Source organism: Zeus faber (genome assembly GCF_960531495.2).
Source record: "Zeus faber genome assembly, chromosome: 13".
Classification (NCBI taxonomy): Eukaryota; Metazoa; Chordata; class Actinopteri; order Zeiformes; family Zeidae; genus Zeus; species Zeus faber.
Genome location: NC_137198.1, coordinates 28,947,299 through 28,968,679, shown reverse-complemented (window position 1 = coordinate 28,968,679; position 21,381 = coordinate 28,947,299). Strand labels below are relative to the sequence as shown.

Below are 21,381 nucleotides of genomic sequence, written 5' to 3'. Positions count from 1 at the left end.
GAACCGCAATGCTGACTGGATCAATTTCATTTACTATAATCAACAGAGATTCGCCAACTACATCTATGATCTATTTGAATCCCTTGGTTAAAAACTGGACGCCACCTCGCATGGCAAAATCAAATGGCTATTTACATGCTCCTAGCAGAGCAAGGAGGTTTGTGCACGATGTTCGGCGAGCAATGTTTTACCTTCATCCCTAATTATACGGCCCCAGATGGGAAATTTACAGTTGCATTGCCCAAACTTAAAAACCTTTTGAAAGAACTACAGTAAAAGACAATGCCTGCCATGGGCGTTGGAATACGGCCTGGATCAAGAATATGTTTGACAAATGGGGAACAATTCTGGTTGGTCCTCGTGGTACTTATGTTGGTTGGGTGTTGTGTGGCTCCGTGCTATAATTTTGAAAGCTGTGGGGGTGCAGCAAATGGCTATGATTGAGGAAACTGATCCCCTGCTTTTCCGTCCTATCCCAGAAGTTGATGGCCCTGATACTGCGACCTTGAACAGGTTGGACAAGATTGAAGATGTTGTGGAGAACACCGCCCTCTTAGGTTCTTTAACAAATAGCCAGCACTTGAGGAAAGTTGAAAACACAGATAAGACTTTCTATTAAAAAATAACCAGTCTGAGTGAGGTCTGCAGGGTACACTGAAAACTCTTTGACTTGCAAAGTAATATGTGACCCACTCCAGCAAAACCCGCCATATCGTGCATTTCTAAAATCACCAGGAGCAGCCAAATAAGTTGAAAAAATCTTTCTTGAAGGAAATTAGATTTTTCCAGATTTGTTCCATTGTGTTTTTTTTAATCTCTAGGCGTATTTTCACAACCAAGTATCATTTATTAATAGAAGAAAAATGTTAAACCGTGAAATTAAATATTCCCGTTAGATTACATGGTGAAACGCAATTCACTTACCAAGACACTGAACAGCGCTGAGCAACGCGGATCGATCGTTTCCTTTAAAGCAAACATACAGGTGAAGATCATTCATCCACATTCCATGTTATGTGAAGTCGCAATGTGAAACCGTTTTGATAGAGGTCAACCTTTAAATCGTACTACTTTTACACACTGTTGTGGAGGGGGAGTGTCATTGACGGCACTTCTGTAAACAAGACGACTACATCTATGATCTATCTACAGATATGTGCATTAAAGTGGCATGTGAATTAAAGTGGCATGTGAATTACGTGAGGTAGTGTTTGGCATAATACAGCACAGTATACAACAGTACGGCGCAGCAATACGGCATCACGAACAACCCTGAACAGTGATACAGTATGCGGTACAGTATGCTACATACAGTACAGTAAGGTAGTGGAGCCTATGTGTGTGGCTCAGTGAGGACCCCTGGTGAGGTCAGCGTTGACAGTTCTAATGGCTTGCGGGAAAAAACTCAGTCTCAGTCTCTCTGTTCTCGCTGTGTGACTGCGGAGGCACTTGCCTGACCGCAGCAGCTGGAACAGTCATCATCCTTCATGATCCTGTAGGCTCTGCTACTACACCTCCTGGTGTATAACTCCTGCAGTGGGGGTAGGGTAGTTCCAGTGGTACGTTCAGCTGAACGCACCACCCTCTGCAGGGCCCGCCTGTCCTGAGCAGTACAGCTCCCAAACCAGGCAGTAATGTTGCCTGTCAGGATGCTCTCCACTGCTCCAGAGTAGAAGGACTTGAGGATCCTCACCGAGACCCGGAATTTCCTCAGCTGCCTGAGGTGGTAAAGACGCTGCCTCACCTTTCTCACCAGAGTGTCACCAGAGTGTATGTACAGTCCATGTTAAGTCCTCTGTGATGTGGACTCCCAGGTATTTGAAGCTGCTCACCCTGTCAACAGAAGTCCCATTAATCACCAAGGGCGCGTGCGTCCTTGATTGTGATCCTCGCCTAAAGTCCACAATCAGCTCCTTAGTTTTGCTGACGTTCAGGTGGAGGCTGTTGTCCTGGCACCAGAGTGACAGGTCAAGATTCAAGATTCAAGATTCAAGATTTTTATTTGTCACATACATATACATACTTCCATACATATATGCAGTGAAATGTAATGCAACGCACCCGGTGATAGCACACAATATGTCCTAGGAAAAAATAAAAAATAAAATAAAATAAAAAGTAGAAAATTCCTTTCTAATAGACCGACTAACTGACTCCTAAAACGTAATACAGTAAGTGGAATACTTATAGAATAAGATAAAAATATATAGAATAAAATACAATAAAAATAAATTGAAATAAAATGGAATAGGTTGAAGGAATATGCCTATGTATATACAGATATGTGCATTTAAAGTGGCATGTGAATTAAAGTGGCATGTGAATGTGAATAGAGTGAGGTAGTGTTTGCGATAATACAGCACAGTATACAACAGTACGGCGCAGCAATACGGCATCACGATCAACCCTGAACAGTGACACAGTATGCGGTACAGTATGCTACATACAGTACAGTAGGTAGTGGAGCCTAGTGCATGGCTCAGTTAGGACCCCTGGTGAGGTCAGCGTTGACAGTTCTAATGGCTTGCGGGAAAAAACTCCGTCTCAGTCTCTCTGTTCTCGCTGCGTGACTGCGGAGGCGCGTGCCTGACCGCAGCAGCTGAAACAGTCCGTTGTTGGGGTGATGAGGATCCTTCATGATCCTACGGGCTCTGCTACTACACCTCCTGGTGTATAACTCCTGCAAGGGGGGGAGGGTAGTTCCAGTGGTACGTTCAGCTGAACGCACCACCCTCTGCAGGGCCCGCCTGTCCTGGGCAGTACAGTTCCCAAACCAGGCAGTGATGTTGCCTGACAGGATGCTCTCCACTGCTCCAGAGTAGAAGGACTTGAGGATCCTCACCGAGACCCGGAATTTCCTCAGCTGCCTGAGGTGGTAGAGACGCTGCCTCGCCTTTCTCACCAGAGTGTCTGTGTGAACAGTCCATGTTAAGTCCTCTGTGATGTGGACTCCCAGATATCTGAAGCTGCTCACCTTATCGACAGAAGTCCCATTAATCCACAAGGGCGCGTGTGTCCTCGATTGTCAGCCACCTCCTCGCAGTAGGCCTTCTCGTTGCAGTCGGTGATCAGGCCGACGACAATGGTGTCGTCAGCAAACTTTATGATGGTGTTGGAGCTGGAGCTGGCCACACAGTCATGTGTGTACAGGGAGTACAGTAGGGGGCTGAGGACGCAACCCTGGAGGGATCCTGTATTCAGGGTGAGGGAGCTTGACATGTGCTTCCCCACCCTGACCACCTGGGGGCGGGCTGTGAGGAAGTCCAGGATCCAGGCACACAACGGAGCATTCAGTCCGAGCTCCTTCAGCTTGACAGCCAGTCTGGTGGGGACTATGGTGTTGAAAGCTGAACTATAATCAATGAACAGCATTCTCACATAGGCCCCCTTCTGGCCATCCAGATGCGTGAGCATGGTGTGCAGTACCTGGGAGACCGCGTTATCCGTGGATCTGTTCTGCCGGTACGCGAACAGCAACGGGTCCAAGGTGCGCGGGAGGGAGGCGCAGATATCATCCTGAAACAGCCTCTCGAAACACTTCATGACCACCAAGGAGAGGGCCACCGGACGGTAGTCATCCAGGCAGGCAGGAGAGGTGATCTTCTGCCTGCGAGGGTGGACCTCTTGAAGCAGGACGGGACCACTGATTCAGCCAGGGAGATAGCTGGTTAGCACAGGTCTTCAGTACTCGCCCAGATAAGCCATCTGGGCCCGCAGCTTTCCTGGTGTTCACACGCATCAGAGCCCTCCTGACTTCGTGCACGAACACTGAGAGTGCACGCTCATCCCCAGTGGTGTAACTCCAATAAGCCAGCGAGCTAGCGGTGCTGTTGCCAGACTCGAACCGCGCATAAAAGGAGTTCAGTTGGTCGGCTAGGGAGGCGTCCACACTCGTGGCTGGGGAGGAGCTGCTGTTGTAATTCGTAATAGTCCGCAGCCCCTGCAACAAGCGTCTTGTGTCCCCCTGCTCCATCTGTAGCTCCACAGTCTCTCTGTACGTCCGTTTAGCGTCCTTCACCACCCTCCGCAGATTGTATGATGCCGCTTTGTAATTGGCCATATTTCCGGATACAAGACCGTCGTTGTAAGCGGCCGTGCGAGCATTCACAGCGCAGCGGATGGATTTATCAACCCATGGTTTCTGATTTGGAAATCTCAGAACTTTCACCGTGGGACTGATGTTGTCTGCTAGCTTAGTTACAAAACTTTCTACAACCTCCGTAAACTCGCTGACGTCACTTGAACTTGATTGGAACATGTCCCAGTCTACGTCAGTCAGAGCGTCCTGAAGCGCAGCCTCCGATTGGTCCGTCCACCGCTTCACTTCCCTCGTTACCACCAGTTCTCGCGCGATCAGAGGCCTGTAAACAGGAACCAGCGAGATCGTGGCGTGATCTGATTTCCCGAAAGCAGGGAGCGAGACGGTCTTGAATCCGTTCTTGTAAGGTATGTAGCAATGGTCCAAAGTTCTATCTCCCCTGTTGGCACACGTAATGTGTTGGTGGAAATTAGGCAGAACACAGAACACATCGTACAGGACCGACAGAGCTGCGTTGGTGTCCGCTCGTGGTGGGATATAAACGGCTGTAATAATGACCGTGCTAAATTCCCGGGGGAGATAAAATGGACGGCATAGGATGGTCAGCTGTTCCAGGTTGGGCGAGCAGGAGTGGGAGAGGTGTTGGTGTTGGTGGCATTACACCAGCAGTTGTTTACCATTAGGCAGATGCCTCCACCTTTCGATTTCCCCGACTCCCCCGTTCTGTCGCCGCGGAACACGGAGAAGGACTCGGCTGGACGTATGGCTTCGTCCGGCACCAGGGACTGGACGTTGGCAAGAAGGATGCTTGGCAGAGGTGGACGGTAAGGTTGCGTCCTCATTCTGACCCGAATACCGCCTCGTTTACCTCGGTGCTTCCTCCGTGGGCCCGCTCGTGGAACAGCGGCTCCATTTTTGTTGTTGTTGTTGTCGAGAGTGTTCCCGCATAGGATTTCCGCCGGCCACTATGCTTCTACGGATAAAAACTCCCAAAGTTGTTCGTTTAAGGAAATTTTTATATCTTTTATACCACTATCGCCAGGGAGCTAGAGAGGGACATAGGGACCTAGGGACAGACAGAGGGAGCCAGAGAGAGACAGAGAGAGACAGATAGAACACCAAAGCAGGGCAGGATCCTGACACTAGGGTTCCAACCGTGGACGAGAATGTGGATGGAGCCACAGTGGAGACGGGAATTGTTGCCATTGCGGCAAACCAGGACATTATGCCCGAGAATGTCCTGTGAACCTGAACCACAGCCGTGATGTCAACCAGGATTGGGACGACAACGGTCTGATGCCTGGAGTCCCTGTGCCTGGACGGCGACATTGTGGGCATGAGGGAGATTGACACAGAATTCGATTGTCCCCAAATTACAGCATGATTGAAAGCCAATGATTAAATTGACAGTTAACAATCAAGAACTCTCCTTTGTGGTGGATTAGGGAGCTGCACACTCGGTTTTAATGTTAAAGTGTCTCACAAAACAACCACTGTTGAGCAACCACACTATCACAACAATCGGCCCTAGGGGTGATGAAACCTGTGAGAGGTTTACAAAGTCTCTCCCAGTAATGGATGAGGGGTGGGGGAATTGACAAAGCACATAAAACATTCCTTCATCTGCTCATCTGTGTCCAGTTAACCTATGCGGCCAAGATTTGATGTGTTTACTGGGCATCTCCGTGATCTGCAAATGTGCAGGTGTTAAGATTGCAGTGTGCCAGCTAGTAAAATACTGCAAAGGTGAGCCAGTGTATTACTATTAATGGGATTTGATTCACAAAGTCTCCATTTCTCAAGCCACACCAGACACAGATTATGAGAGAAGATGGTTTTAAAAAGGGGAAGATGTAGATTTATTGCGAGGACAAATATATCTATCTTGGGGAAAATGACTGTGCATGCCATGTAGCACCTCTCTACATTTCACTCTGCAAGGCCCCATCCAAAACCTACTAGCAGAGCATTGGTGTGTGGGTAGCAAATTGTTTACGATTCACTGATTGGGTCAAGGTTAGACTTCCTTATCAGTGCACTTTTTCCGGTAAACATCTAATTCATCTTGTTCCACAAAGGCTCACAGGTGCTAAACCATGAATTCAAATGCCATAATTGGTGATTCACTGTGGGCCAAGGACAAATATGATGTAGGTTCTATGAAGGGGGCTACACCGCTTGTGGTACATCCAAAAAATTCTTACAGGCCATGCAAAGCATAATAGCGCCTCTGACCCGATGCTGAACAGGGATCACTGCAGTTTTTGAATCCCTCCTAGAAGGAGGCATCGTTACACCAACCTCTGCATGCAACACACCAATCCTGCCTGTGAGTCTCCTGTTTTTTTGTGCAAGATTTGCAGGCCGTAAATGACACGGTACACCACAGAGCTCCGGTATTACCAAATCCGACCACTGTACTCTCACAGGTCCAGGTGAATCAAAATATTTTTCTATTGTATGCGTTTTTCAGCACTCTGTAGAAAAATAATCTCAGTATTGGTTTGCATTCACTTTTAAAGGGAAGCATTAAACATGGACACGAATACCCTAAGGTTACACTCCCCCAGCGGTTACGAGTCCCCAGCAGTATTTAGTGTCGCCCTCTAAGAAAACTTAGCGACTTTCATTTTTCTGCTGGCAGTATATTAATCCAATATGTCGACGATCTGCTTATCTGTTCTCCAGATGAAGTGTGCTGCTATAAGACAAAAAAGCTTTGTTAAAATTTTACGCTGACCCGGCCATAAAGCTAGCAAAGCCAAGCTCCAATATGTACAGTCCTGCATTACATATCGAGGGGATGGCATTTCGGCGGCAGGCTGATCTTTTGGCCCCGGGACAATTATAGCCATATAAGTCATTCCTAAACTAATAACAAAAACACAGCTGCTGTCTTTCCTCTGGTGTGCAGACTATTGTAGACAATGGATTATGGATTTTCCCCACCTAGCACAACAGCTACATGATTTGGCACACAGCCATGGCCTGTTCCCTGAGGACCCAGTGCCATGGAACACAGTAGCAGATGAAAGCTTTAAAATATTAAAGGCCTCTCTTGCTGAAGCCCTGTCAGGACTATCAGACACTGAAAAAGACTTTACTCTTGCGGCGGACAGAATGGTTTCATATCTACCATCCTTTTTCAGACTCATGGCGACCGTCTTCACCTAGTGGCATACAACTCACAGAGGCTCGACGATGTGGAGCGCGGGCTACATTCATATATGCAGTCTGTGGCTGTTGTGTCAGCCGCTATTACAGTCTCTGCACCGCTTGTGGCGGTGTCGCCCACTCACAGTTCTGGTTCAACATGCTGGTTCTGATATTATCTTACAGCAAAAGATGTCTAATTTCTCCGCTGATTGTTTCGTACACCACCAACACCTTTTTAATCGACCTCATGTTACCATCCAACGCTGCTCTGTTATGAATCCTGCTCTTGCCATCAGGAGACCACAGTGAGCCCCATGATTGTTTGGCTGCCATTAAATAACTCACGCCTACGACCAGGGCTTAGGGGGACTCAAACGCACGACATGGAGACAGCTGGCAGACCGTCTTAACAAAGGAGTTTTATTATGAGTCACTGACGTGACAAAGGGTGAGACGGGGTCGGAGCAGGACAGGTCCCGGAAGGCGGGACCTCCGGGTGGGATGAGGCTAGACATTGCAGGGATGGCGTGGACAAGGAAGGAAGGATCCAGGTTCTGGCCAGGTGGACGGAAAGCTGGGCTCGACGATGCAGGATGGGAATGGCTTGGACGTGGGAGGAAGAAAGGCAGGTTAGAACGGTGACTGCATACATTCAGAATTTAAGAAGGAGCCACCAGTGTCAGGGTTCGCCCTGGTCCTACCCGCATCGGCCACTAGATGCCGCCAGTACTGCCTTTTCAGGGTTGCTCTGCTTCACCTATTTCTGTTCCTGATAACCCTGCCTCATTAGGTTATATGTTTCACCCGTGTCTCGTTTGGTCGTCCCTATTTAGACCCTGTCGTTTGTGTCCTCGGGTGCTCAGTCTTGAGTTTGTCTAACCTCATGACAACGCTCTTGTTCCAAGCTCCCGAGACTTCTTGTTTGTTTTTGCCCAGTTTTTGTACTTGTTTTGAGTAAACCTCTATTTTTGCCACCTCGCCTCTGCCTTGTTCTCTGCACCTGGGTTCACTCAGCATACCTCCTAACAACCAGAGGTAGTAACTGAGTTAGATAAGCTGACGATCTGGTGAAGAGTGGATGGAAGATCGGGGAATAAATACGACAGTCTTTGATGAGTGATGGACCTCAGGTGTGTGGGACGGTGCCGGAGAAAAGAGGCAGAGGGGACCAAGAAGGGGTTAGCGCCGGGCGACCTGTCCCTGATGAAAGAGACAAGCGGCTCGTAGTGGGGCTAGGAGGCTGCGGGCGTGACATTGGGACAATGGCAATTGCCAATATTGGTGTTACAGGGAGAATCAGACCATGTTGTGCAGAGAACAGCCAAACTATCCAAGTAACAATAGTTCTAGCCTTTGGTGTCAGGCACTAAGGACGGCCCAAAGGTACATACAGATAGACAAAATCGCTTTACAAGCACACGTATGAGGACTGCTTATGTGGCCTGACAGATAATGATAGAATTTGCGAGAAAGAGAGAGTATTCTGATTGTTGGATATGTTAACACATGCCTGTGTCCTTGAAAAAATGTGCCAGTCCTACCAGACTGGCAGATTTTTGGTTGGAACAACCTCATTGGCCCGGATGTTAATTGTTATACTCCTCCGGTTTGTGACCAAGTAACATGCGCCACTGACTCCTGGATAAGGGCTGTGGTTATCAACCACAGTGGAGAGATATTTCGATACCACGGCGAACATAGACATATCCAAGTACAATTAAGAACGTCCTGATAACGTTAATGTTACTGTCTTGTTGAGACTAACCATTTACAAATAGTACACACAAGGGGGCCTTAAACAACGCATGTAGATGTCCCTTGTCCAGACCAACTGCACCCGGTGCCCTCGCTCCTGCTTAGCCTGTACTCTGCTTAGCCTGTACCACGGGCCCCAACTGTCCACTTAGATGTGAGATGTGTGTAAAAACATAACCTTGGGCCAGCATCATTTCCATAGTCTCTATGACGTCCCACTCACATGACTTCTCTCAACCCCAATTTTAGGTTAGGACCAACAATAGAAATGGCTCCCAGGAATAGCTCGCCCTTGTGGTCTACCCCTTAGTTAATGTAACTAATTGTGTCAATTTCAGTGGACCAATGTACGGTCCAGCACTGGGGGGCAACAGCTGCGATGGTAACGTCACCACAGCAGATTCCTTCTCCCCAGCGCCACTTTCCGAACAGGTATACCTCGTGTGGAGGGAAAGCATATACAGTAGCTGTGTACCCTCTTCTACAGGCACGTGCTACATAGCTTTTTTTAATCCATTGGTACGGAAAGCCACACCCGTAGAAGTAGGATCGTTCCAACCGCCACTACACCATGCTAAGCACACTATTACAAACACATTTTTAGTGTATTTATTCAGGGATATAGTGCCTACACTTCCCAGGAGGAAATAGCCATCCTGTCCTAAATCTTAGAGAAACACCTGAACCTTTGTTCCATCGCACTAACTGCAGCTCAGCAAGAGGTCATGGCCATTAGCAAGGTCTTACAGCAGAATAGGATGGCCCTCGATATCCTGCTAGCCTCACAAGGATGTGTGTGTAAAGTCACCAGAGGTGAATGTTGTACCTAACAAGACTTGACACTGAGAACGGCCTCACTGAATTACGTAAGGTTCATACCTTTGATCAGTTTCATGGAATACATAAAATGTTTGGTTTTTGGAGTGGCTCATTATTACATTTTTTTGAACGAGTCTCTACCCACATGTACGGGTTTAGGGAGGGAGATTCATTTGGTCAGTGGAGCGCAGGATTGACAGAGCGTCCCGACACCTGGCCCGGCCACCAGCACCGAGTGCCCATCCACGTGGATGATAGCTGCTGTGACATCTTTGCTGTGTGTTGCTTCCCTGAGAACTATTGACTCAATATAGATGAGATTTCTGGTTCCAGTGAGAGCTACCACTTCTGGTTCCGGTGACGTCTTTTCAGTGCTTTGCTTCATTGAGATGAGATGGTACACACTGTTGACTCAATACAGATGAGGAGATTTCTGGTTCCTGTGAGAGCTACCACTTCCGGTCCCGGTGACGTCTTCGCCTGTGCACTGTTGCTGTTGCTGTTTTTGTTGCTGGTGTTGTCTGCTGCTGGTATTGTCACTGCTGGTGTTGTCTTTGCTGCTGCGGCTGGTGATGTTGTTGGTGCCGCTAACCTTATACCTTAACTGGTGTTGTCGTTGCTGCTGCTGGCCTTATACCTAAACTTAACTCTCGCTTACCTTATACCTCAACTTAACATAGCCTTGTACCTAAACTTAACCATTTCTAACCTGAGTGACCTTTCTGGTTCCGGTGAGAGCTACCACTTCCGGTTCTGGTGACGTCTTTGCGTGTACGTTGCTGCTGTTGTTGTTGCTGCTGGTGTCGATGTTGCTGCTGGTGTCGATGTTGCTGCTGCAGTTGTTGTTTTCTGTTGCTATTCCTGCCACTGTGGTTGGAGTCGCTTTTATTGTTGTTTTTGTTGTCTTTGTTGTTGCTTTTGTTGTTGCTGTGGTTTCAGGGGCATTCTTTTATAATGACCGGCTGACAACTATGTTCTCTCTTTCTTTTTTGTATTTCTTTGTATACGCATTGTGTTGCCCTGGTATGAAATTCGCTCTATAAATAAAGTGTGACTTGACTTGATGTAATCAGCTTCTCGAAGCACTTCATGACCACCGAGGGTAGGGTCACCGGACGGTAGTCATTCACGCAGGCTGGAGAGGCAATCTTTAGCACAGGGATGATGGTGGACCTCTTGAAGCAGGACAGGACCACCGACTCGGCCAGGGAGGTGTTGAATATCCTATTAAGCACTGTGGCTAACTGGCTAGCACAGGTCTTCAGTACTCACCCAGATATGATATCTGGGCCCGCAGCTTTCCTCGTGTTCACACGCATCAGAGCCCTCCTGACGTCATGCTCAGACAGTGAGAGTGCGTGCTCAACCCCAGCAGTGTAACTCCAATTAGCCAGCAAGCTAGCAGTGTTGTTGCTAGCTTCAAACCATGCATAAAAGGAGTTTAGTTCTTGGCTAGGGAGGCGTCCACACTCATGGCTTGGGATAGGCTGCTCTTGTAATTCACCTACCTCCGCAGTTTGTATGACGCCACTTTGTACTTCTCCATATTGCCAGATACAAGACCTTCATTGTAAGTGGCCCTGCAAGCATTCAGAGTACAGCGGATGGATTTATCAACCCACGGTATTGGTTGGGAAATGTCCGAACGTTCATCGTGGGAACGATGCTGTCCACTAACGGAGCTATGAAACTCATAGCTACTTCCATAAACTGGCTGACGTCACTGGAACTTCATTGGAACATGTCCTATTCAACGTCAATCAGAGCATCCTGAAGCGCGGCCTCTGAGTGGTCTGACCACCACTTTACATACCTCATCACTACCTTTCCACATACAATGCACGACCTGTAAACTGGTGGTAGCTCAGGCGGTAGAGCTGGTGGTCTAGTGATCTAAAGGTTGCTGGTTCGATCCCAGGCTCCTCCTGCTAGCATGCTGCAGTGTCCTTGAGCAGGACACTTAACCCCTAATTGCTCCTGATGGCTGCGTCCGTCGGTGATTGAACAATTGTAAGTCGCTTTGGATAAAAGCGTCTGCTGAATGAAATGTAATGTAAACAAAGGGAGGGAAGGGGCCTGCATGGCGGAGGCGCATGGTGGGCCACTCTGCACCCTGGCTGGTCACTGTAGGTTGGGCCGCTCCACGGCCTGCTGCGCCCCTGCATTGATCTGGTTGCACTTCACCTATCTCTCGCAGTGCCAAAACTCATTCTCAGTACATACACCACACAACAGGCCTCGGGTTTGTAAGATGGGTGGGGTGCAAGCTATGTGAATAGGGATGTGGTCTGTCTGTCACATTCCAACACACCACCAGACCAGGGTCTGCAGGGCAGGAGGGGCGTGAGTGATTCGGGTTGGACATGGAACTGGCACCCGCACAACCCGCAATTTTAACTGCATTTACCAACAGCACACATTGAGCACTGGGGCTTTCCGGGTCGTGGGGCGCTGGTGGGTTGGTGTGGGGGTGTGGTTTGACGGCTGGGTGGGCCCCCTGTCTGCTGGGCTTGGATCTTAGCGGCTTGCCCCTGGCGCAAGGTCGTTTCTGGCCTGCTGTGCCCCGGTGCGAATATGGGAAGCGCCGCTGGAGGCTTTTCAAGGCCTCTTGGCGGCTGCTGGCTATTGTGGGTGCCGGTTGCGGCACGGGAGGAGATTGTCGGACTTGCTCCCACTGCGTGGCTTCTCTGCGGTGGGTGCCTCCGAGTGCCAGCGGTAGTGGAAGGGCCACATATCTGGCTGACTGCGGACATTGACAGGAGGAGGGCTGACATCCAGGTGTCTGTGCCATGCACACTCATCCACGTGGGTGGGTGCTCGGGGCCTGTGGCCGGGTGGGGCATCTGGCCGGTTGCGGTATGGTGGGCATGGGGACCAGCGATTCTGGCAGGGTGTCGGTCTGTCGGCACGGGACCTGGCTCCCGTGGGCCGGTTCTGCGCATGCGGGTGCATCTCATGCCTGCCCTTCGGGGTGGGTAGTATGTGTACACTTTAGGGGTGCAGGGTCTTCTCGCACTCTCTGGGACTGGTTTATGCTCCTCAGGGCCATGCGTGGGTGTTGCACCGTGGGCTCCCATCTTCTCTGTTGGCTGGGGGGTCCTCTGTGGCAGCAGGGCAGGGTGCTTAGAGCTTTGCTGCGGCCCTGGAGTGTGTATATGTCTGTGGGACTCAGGGGTCGCTGCACAGCCTTTTCCACTGTTTGGGGTTGCTATGATATCATTCGGACCTCATACACCACAATTTACTGGGAAAAGTGCCGTGCACATCACAGGCGTATTCATCACAGGCACACACACACCACCAGCAGCTGCTTTGAACAGACCCCCAAACACCTTCCTGATTACATCGTTCTCCTGTTCTCCTTCCTTTACAGCCATAGCCATCACAGAAAGATCCACGTACTGCTTTTTGGAACGAATTGCTGTTCCAATTTTCTTGCACTTAACTATTTTTTGTTATTATCTGATTTTCTGTCTGTTGCTATGTTTATGCTTTTCCAGGTGCTTCTTTGTTTCTATATTTATATTTCTCACCGAGGGGATTCTCCCCCTCTTGGAGAAGTAATGGTGATTAATTGTTTACAGACCAAAACATGGTAAGATCCTCCAAAGAGAGGGATTGGTGGCAGTCTTGTATAACAAAAAAGCTGTGCTCTTGTCATCCCAGAGGTCGTCCACAGGACAGAGTTATTGCAAGCAGTTTTTGATGATTAAAGAATGAATAAAGAGTGGCATTGCAGGTTGAGAAGCTGAACTCCACTGTCAAGCAACCAGAGACTGTTGCTTGACAGCATTTACGGTGCAGTGTTACAGTCTTAAGGGGCCTTCCACCCCTTTTCACCGTCGTCTATTTTAGTCTCATGTTACTAGTAGGAGGAAGGCAGATGACGTTTAAAGGTTGAATACATGGAGTGTCAAATGTTTCTGGATGTGTGTGTGTGTGTGTGTGTGTCTTTATGCTTATATGGGAGGATTGGGTTACACAGTGAGTTCCAGCGCAGATCATATGATGTTTATTCCCCTGCACAGCAGACTGGCCGGCAGACAAACAGATACACAGAAAGACTGACCGAAAGATGGTTAGAGCAGGTGTTTCCCCCAAGCTTCTGTTAACACAAGTCCAGCTTACTTTTTAACTAGCGGGCAGCAATGCTACCAACTCAATACAAAAAAAAAATAATAATACATTTTAATATTCGAAATAAAAGTCATAGTTATCTACATATATATAGCTATCTACTGTACATATCTCCTATATACAAATACATAATATCTAGGAGAGATTTAAGTATAGTCATATCTATCTTATACAGTATAATGGACATACTAAATACACACCATGTCTATACATACTTATTGATTGTTGTTGTTCTTTCTTTCTTTCTTTCTTTTTTTCTTTCTTTCTGGCTGGACTGTGAAAAAATTGATCAAAATCCCAAGTTGTCACCAATATTCACGTGTGCAAAAAGCGGTTGGGGGCTGTTTGGCCATTTCTTAAGGCATCACATGTGATTCTACTCTACAGAGATGGTCACCTTCCCGGCTCTGATGCGCAGCGGGTGTTTGGAACACGCCGTGGAGAGGTAGGGTCTTAGCATGCCGCTCCACTGCCGTTTAAACCGGTAGATCAAGCTGTTGTCACCAGCTTCTGAGAAGGTCAGACACCCCCTCTCCCAGTCCAGTTGAATTTTGACAATGCAGGGCCTTCGCCTCAGTCGGAGTGGGACGCTGGGGCCCGGGGACGCCCAGTACTCCCCAGAAGAGAGCGAGACGGTCCATGGCCCATTTTCGGGGTCACCACCCAGACACTGGCTAGAGCTCCGGTCTGAGTCGACCGGAGATTGGTCCTTCCTACGGACGTTCTCCCTGGCCATGCCTAGTGACCAGCAGCTGTTATCGCCCACCTCCACCTCCCAGCCGTGCCGCCCAGCGTCGAAGCCCTCGGAGCCCAGGACGCCTGGAGACATCCGTCCAAACCTATCTGCGTTGTTGGGGAGATGCTGCTCTTCGCATGCACTCACGCTGGTCAGGTCGGTGGAAACGCTGAGGCAGGCGGAGGCCGTGTTGGGGTCCAGGGTCACCGGAACTGGGAAAAGTCAATCACAAAACATATTCCAATCAGGTTTCTTTCATTTGGCCTGCAAAAAAAAAAGTCACAATGACAAATACCCGTCTAATTATTTTTCATGTTACTCTACCAAACTTTTCTATGGGCCCCCTTGGCAGAGCTCTGGCTGAGCTAAGCTCTGGCCAAGGGTAGTACATGCTTTATCTGCCTACAATAAACTGCTATGTTGTTCATAATTTAACTTAAAACTTGCTGCCAAAAAGGGCACAAGAGAAGCTCTCCATTACAGCCTGTTGGATTCCATGTTGGACATTGAACCAGAATATTATTTTCAGCCCACTTGATTCTATGTCAACCTACCATGTTTGACATATTTGAGTCCAGACCTGCAGTGTAAACGCATGTGTCGACTCACAGTACTGGATTATGTTCTGCATCTTTTCCCAAACACTGTACTGCAGAGAACCCTGGTGTTTGGCCACATTGAGTAAAGCTCCCAGCTCTTCTTCCGGCCGCTCCATTCTGCACTGAGCCCTGGGAAATGCAACAGGAAGAGCTTTTAGGCAGCTCACCAACTGTCGTCTTTTTAAAATGTCCGACAAATACTCGGGAAAACTTTGGCATGATATTTAGCTACTTTGAAATGTGTTTCTGATAGATATGCTACTGCCTGCACATCCATGAAGTACCAAGGATTGACAGCAAACGTACCGTTGAGATGCCCTCTTGTACTTCTGTTGGGAGACAAAATGTAAAAAAATACAGGAAGAAAATAGGTTAAACCCATCAGGGTTTTGCCACGTTATTTTTATTCTGTTCGTGGTTCTCTCTCTCTCTGTCCTTATCTACCTAGTGTATGTAGTGCTGTGTTACCCCCGTCTTGGTCTTTCTCCCTCTCTTTTTCTGTCTCCTTCTATCTGCCACTCAGATCCTGCCACTGCCCACCTGACCCTATTCAGCAATCAAGCCAGCTGTCTTCAACTGCCTCATCACCCCACCTGTATATAACCTGTTCCCTATTCATTCAGTCCTTGTGAGATCATCATGGTGTCCACTGCATCAATACAACTACATCATCAGACTGCCCTGCCCTGCCCTGCCCTGCCCTGCCCTGCCCTGCCCTGCCCGTACTCCATTACCTTCATCTTCCTGCCTGCCCGACTTTCCCAACCCACTGTGTAATCTCCCTTCCCCCTGGTCTCCCTGCAATCAACTCTTGATCTTTTGCACCTAGTCCTAAGCCTCCATTGTGCTCTGGATTTGGGTTCATTAGACAGCTGTAATGACTCAGCACTCAGTATTGTGACAAAACCAAACAGAATCTTAACTGTCTGATCATGGCGAACACAGCTCAATGCAAACTATTATGAAAGATGCACTATCTCCGATTTTTTTTCTGTCTTTAGGTTACCGTAGGCAGAAAACATATCACCTTTAGAAACTGACATTCGTCCAAAGCCACGGCCTCCTCCGTCTCTCTCAGGGCGCCCGACAGAGCGGTGATTTCGGCATTGACTCTGTCTGTCTTCTCCCCAAGCCTTTGGCTCTTCTCCTCCTCGTCCTCCTTCAGCGCGGAAATGGCAGCCACCTCTTCGTCGCGCAGGTACTGGTGCATTTTCTCAAACTGCTCCTTCAGTGCCTGTGATGTGCACTCCGCCTGGCTCTGAGGCCGGGGTTGGAGGAAGAAGGGCGTTAGGCTTGGAATGTGGTGGATGGTTTCACATGTGAAATGTGAAATGAAATACCCGTATAGCACATGTGAAACCCATGTATGCTACTAACAGATGCACTGTAAAAATAAAATAACCCTAACTGGTGTGTATCACATGAGTTAAGGTTTTACAGTGTGCTAGTTAGCATCATGGGATTCACACATGCTACAAATGTCTTTCAAATGTGCTTTTTATATGTGAATCATATTTGCATCACGTTAACACATGCACTTTCTTTACCAAAATACATGCATGTTCACATGCATTGCGAAACTATGACTTCTCAAGGGTTAGGCATTAGTAGTACCCAGAGAGGAGGAACAACACAGGGATGTGTGCACCTTGATATGAGCTGCTGTGTCCTGCCAGGTGTCTCTCACAGAGGTCAGGGTGTCCAGCTGATCCTGGAGAGTTCTCATGGCGGATCGCAGCTCTCGCTGAAGACGAGATGTCAAAATGAGGAAAAACAGAATATCATATGTAGCCATATAGCAAAAGCGCAGTCCCACACAATTAGGCGTCGCAGAAATGCAAAGCTCAGAATGTTCTGGCAATGGTTCTGGTCACTAGATCCCTTAGCCCTGTGTGCTGTCGACCAGTCATTTATCGACCAGAAAGTGTAAGGAATCTTTTAAGTGTTACATTTTAATACTTACTTTCTTTCTTTCTTAATTTACACTTCCTGCATCGAAATTACTTATATCAGCTTTTAGCAATCCTAGTTGGCTCAATTCTGCCACCCGTGGCCAAACTAGATACATAGGTAATGCTGATTGGCTGTCTGCTTGGAGGACAGCTGGTTGCAGTTGCTTGCTACCCCCACTCAAGAGAACGCCAAGTCTCCCAGTTTGCAGATGACCTGTACTACTGGGCAACACCTTTTTACACCCAATATGCTGGTAAAAAGCTCCAGAGAAGCATTACAAAAGTGGAATCATAGGCCAATATGTGGAGAGTGAAACTGAATACTGTCAAAACACATTATGTCCTGTTTTCACAAACAAGGCAAATCAAGAAAAATGCAGACCTTTATCTATATGGACAAACACTCACTATTACACCCACGACCAAATCCCAGGGTGTGACTTTTCAGGAAAACATGAGGTGGACTATACATATAGATAATCTGGAGAAGGAGGGAAGTAAACAGTTGAACCACCTCAAGATAATGTGCAGGAGAGATGGAGGAGCAACCCCCAGAACAGACATCAGGGTGTAATGAAAGAGTCCTGCCCCAGCCTGGTGTAATGCCCCTCCACAGCAAATCCAAAAACTCCAGACTTCAGAACCTGGCCACAAAGCTGGCATACAGGCTCCCAACGTACATCAGCTAAACCACCCCAAAAGCTAAACCGCCCCAAGAGAGCTTTCAAGTACCCCCCTCTCCTTGGATTGACTATTTTATCTCAGATAGGACGAGGACACACTCCAATTCTCCACCTCAGAGGTCTGCGACATCCTGAGTAGGGTCAATGCTCGGAAAGCTGCTGGCTCTGATGGGGTCCCCGGACGTGTGCTGCAAGCCTGCGCAGAGCAGTTGGCTGGTGTCTTCACTGACATCTTCAACATGTCACTAGCCCAATCAACAGTCCCCCACACTTTTAAATCTGCCACCATTGTTCCGGTGCCTAAACACTCTACAGCCAAGGAACTGAACGATTTCCGCCCTGTTGCACTGACATCCATCATTGCAAAATGTTTTGAGAGGCTGGTCCTCTCACATCTGAAAGCCTGCCTGCCCCCTTCCCCGTAAAAATGTGCCTACCGACGCAACCGATCAACAGAGGATGCTATCTCCACAGTGCTCCATCTAGCACTCACCCACCTGGATAGCCCCAAAACATTTGTTAGAATGCTGTTTATTGACTTTAGTTCTGCCTTCAACACTGTGATCCCCTCCAAGCTGATCTCCAAGTCAGCCAGCTTGGCATCAGCAACTCACTCTGCAACTGGATTATGGACTTCCTTACTAACAGACCCCAGGCTGTTAAATTGGGGAGTCTCTCCTCCTCCACTATCACCCTGAACACTGGTGTGCCGCAGGGTTGTGTGTTGAGCCCTCTCCTCTACTCTCTCTTCACTCACGACTGCGCCCCTGTTTATGGCTCCAATGCCATAATCAAGTTCGCAGATGACACCACTGTAGTGGGCCTGATCAGAGATGAGGATGAAACAGCATATAGGGATGAGGTTCAACATCTAACTATGTGGTGTAAAAACAATAACCTGGAACTCAACACCAAGAAGACCAAGGAGATCATTGTGGACTTCAGGAGAACCAGGAGCAGGGCACACACCACCCTCCATATCAGCAGTGCTGAGGTGGAGCGTGTGTCGAGCTTTAAGTTCCTTGGGGTCCACATCACAGAAAATCTCTCTTGGTCCCTCAGCTCCTCCAGTCTGGTGAAGAAGGCGCATCAGCGCCTTCACTTCCTACGGACCCTTAAAGAGCACAGCTTTGTCCTAGGATTCTATCGGACTTCTACTGCTGTACCACTGAGAGCATACTTACAAACTGCATTTCTGTCTGGTACGGTAACTGCAACGTTGCGACCACAAGGCACTACAAAGAGCTACAAAGTGCCCAAAGGACTATTGGCTGTGTACTCCCCGCCATCCACAACACATACCATGACCGCTGCTTAAACAAAGCCAAATCCATTGTCAAGGATGACACCCACCCCAACCATGGACTTTTCACCCTTCTCCCATCTGGCAAGCGATACAGGAGCCTTTGCTCCCACACCAGCAGGCTCAAGTACAGCTTCTTTCCAGAGGCTGTAACACTGTTGAATAAACCTCAACCCCACCTCTAGCACTGGACTTTTAAATGGCTACCTGCTTACCTGTTGCATCTCACTTTCTGCAATGTTCACCTGTTTACATTTACTGTCTTGCACTGTATAACTGTTTACACTCACTACTGCACTGTTTTATCAATTTCCCTTGCACTGCTATCACCTAAAAAAAACAAAAATGAAAAAAACCAAAACTACATACTTTTAAAAACTTTTTTAATATTCCATAACCTGACCAAAACCTGAACAATATACATAGATATACTGCATGTATATATATAGTATTGATAGAAAATGTCTATTTATACTCTCTGTACATAATCCCCCTATACTCCTGACAAACCTGTAGTTATAACCCTACAATGTTGTACATAATACATCTCTTTTGCCTACATAACTGCACAGAAACACTGTATTCAAATTGCTCTTTGGTATTTAAATGCTTCTTTTACACTTCTGGTTAGACGTCAATTGCATTTTATTGGTTCTGTACCTGTACTCTGCTAGTGACAAGAAAGTTGAATCTAATCTAATCTAATCTAATAGTTTGAAACAGTTTTATGGTGTTTTAACATACATTTTTACTGACTTTATCCATATTAAAACTGCTCTTACTGCACTTTTCAAAAGAACATCTTAAATAGGTTTTACTAAATTTTAGTAAACCACCCAGCTTTTAACTGTTATAACATACCAAACTTTTCTCCATTATAAAGACCCTATTACAATATATCCAGGTGTCTCTGCTTTTTTTTGCATTTTAGACACAAGTTTTATGACATCATCATAACACATCACTGCCTCCCCTGTGTGCCCCGTCTCCCAGAAAACCATGAATGACAATGAGAAAAGGATGCTGCGTTTGTTTCTCCTTGTCGGGTGTGACACCCTCACAATGCATTTTGTGATACGCTTTCTTGCAAAGTGTGCAGATTTTGAATACTGCAATATTTCACCTGATCCTGGTACTTTTTGCATACTATTTGAACACACTATTTTTTCTGACATGCTAAACACTACTTTGGTGCACTAAATAGCAGGCTAGCACTAAATAGTAGGCTATGATAATTGTCTCACCTTGCAATCTAGGACGGCCTCCTGGAGGGAGCAGCAAGGGTGCTCATTGTGCATGTCTCTTGTACAATCCTGACAGATTGGCTGGTCTTCATCCAAACAGAACACAGTGAGAGGCTCACCGTGCTGCGTGCAGAGCTCTTGTTCGATCATGTCTCGCCCCCTCCATGCACCGCCCATGGCCAGGACCCCAGGCATCCTGGGCCGGCCTTGAAACAGGACCTCCAACAGAGACTGGAGCACCGAGTCCATCAGCTGCGATCCGTAGCAGATAGAGCAACCATCCGGGCCCACCTCAACCCGGCAGAGCTGGATGCAGGCCGCGCACAGCCTGTGGCCACAAGGCAGCGCCTGGACACATGCTGACCGACAGCCCGTACACTCCTGGGCCTCAACTTCCAGGCCACATGTCGGGGGTGAAGCCTCTTCCTGGTAGCTTAGAGGAGGATCAACCCGGGTTATCTGCTCTCTCTCCGGCTGTCCTGGTCCCACCCCGAGATCTGCTCTGCTGTCTTGCTCTGCCATCGTGATGACCTCAAAAATATATTGTCTTTTGTAGGCTAAAGCTGTTTAGTGGTAAGGGAACACTCAATGTGAAGATGGCAAGAAAAAGTTGATGTCGGTGTGACCTGTTGCCTAAACACCACAGGTGGTGTTTGACACCCAATCTATTTTCAGACTCTCACCATGGCTTCCTTCCAAACGATTTTAGATAGCGTTGTTGCCATCTACTGGTCATTTCATTCAGTGAAGTCACTAATACAATAGACGGCTTTCTACTGTGTTTTCTATTTTTTTAAGCAGCGTTCAAGACAATGCTTTAAAAAATGCTCCTTACATATTGGTTGAACATATCAAAAATCCCACTTGGAAAAGGTTTTAGGAAGAAAGTGGATTGAATCCAATTAACAAGGTGAGCCATTCATTTTTTTCCATGACATATTAAGTGGATCCATAAAAT

At 47.7% G+C, this 21,381-nt stretch overlaps 1 protein-coding gene across 1 annotated transcript; it reads right to left on the bottom strand.

Annotated features, from left to right (window-relative positions):
* Nucleotides 1–13,765: 13,765 nt before the first annotated feature.
* LOC307238671 (E3 ubiquitin-protein ligase TRIM35) lies at nucleotides 13,766–21,050 on the bottom strand. The gene is made up of 6 exons (XM_080011758.1): nucleotides 20,424–21,050; nucleotides 16,890–16,985; nucleotides 16,269–16,499; nucleotides 15,548–15,570; nucleotides 15,252–15,370; nucleotides 13,766–14,854 (listed from the first exon to the last, which is right to left on the bottom strand). The coding sequence occupies exons 1-6, from the start codon at nucleotides 20,943–20,945 to the stop codon at nucleotides 14,283–14,285; spliced, it is 1,563 nt and encodes a 520-aa protein (XP_079867884.1). The 5' UTR covers nucleotides 20,946–21,050; the 3' UTR covers nucleotides 13,766–14,282.
* Nucleotides 21,051–21,381: the final 331 nt, after the last annotated feature.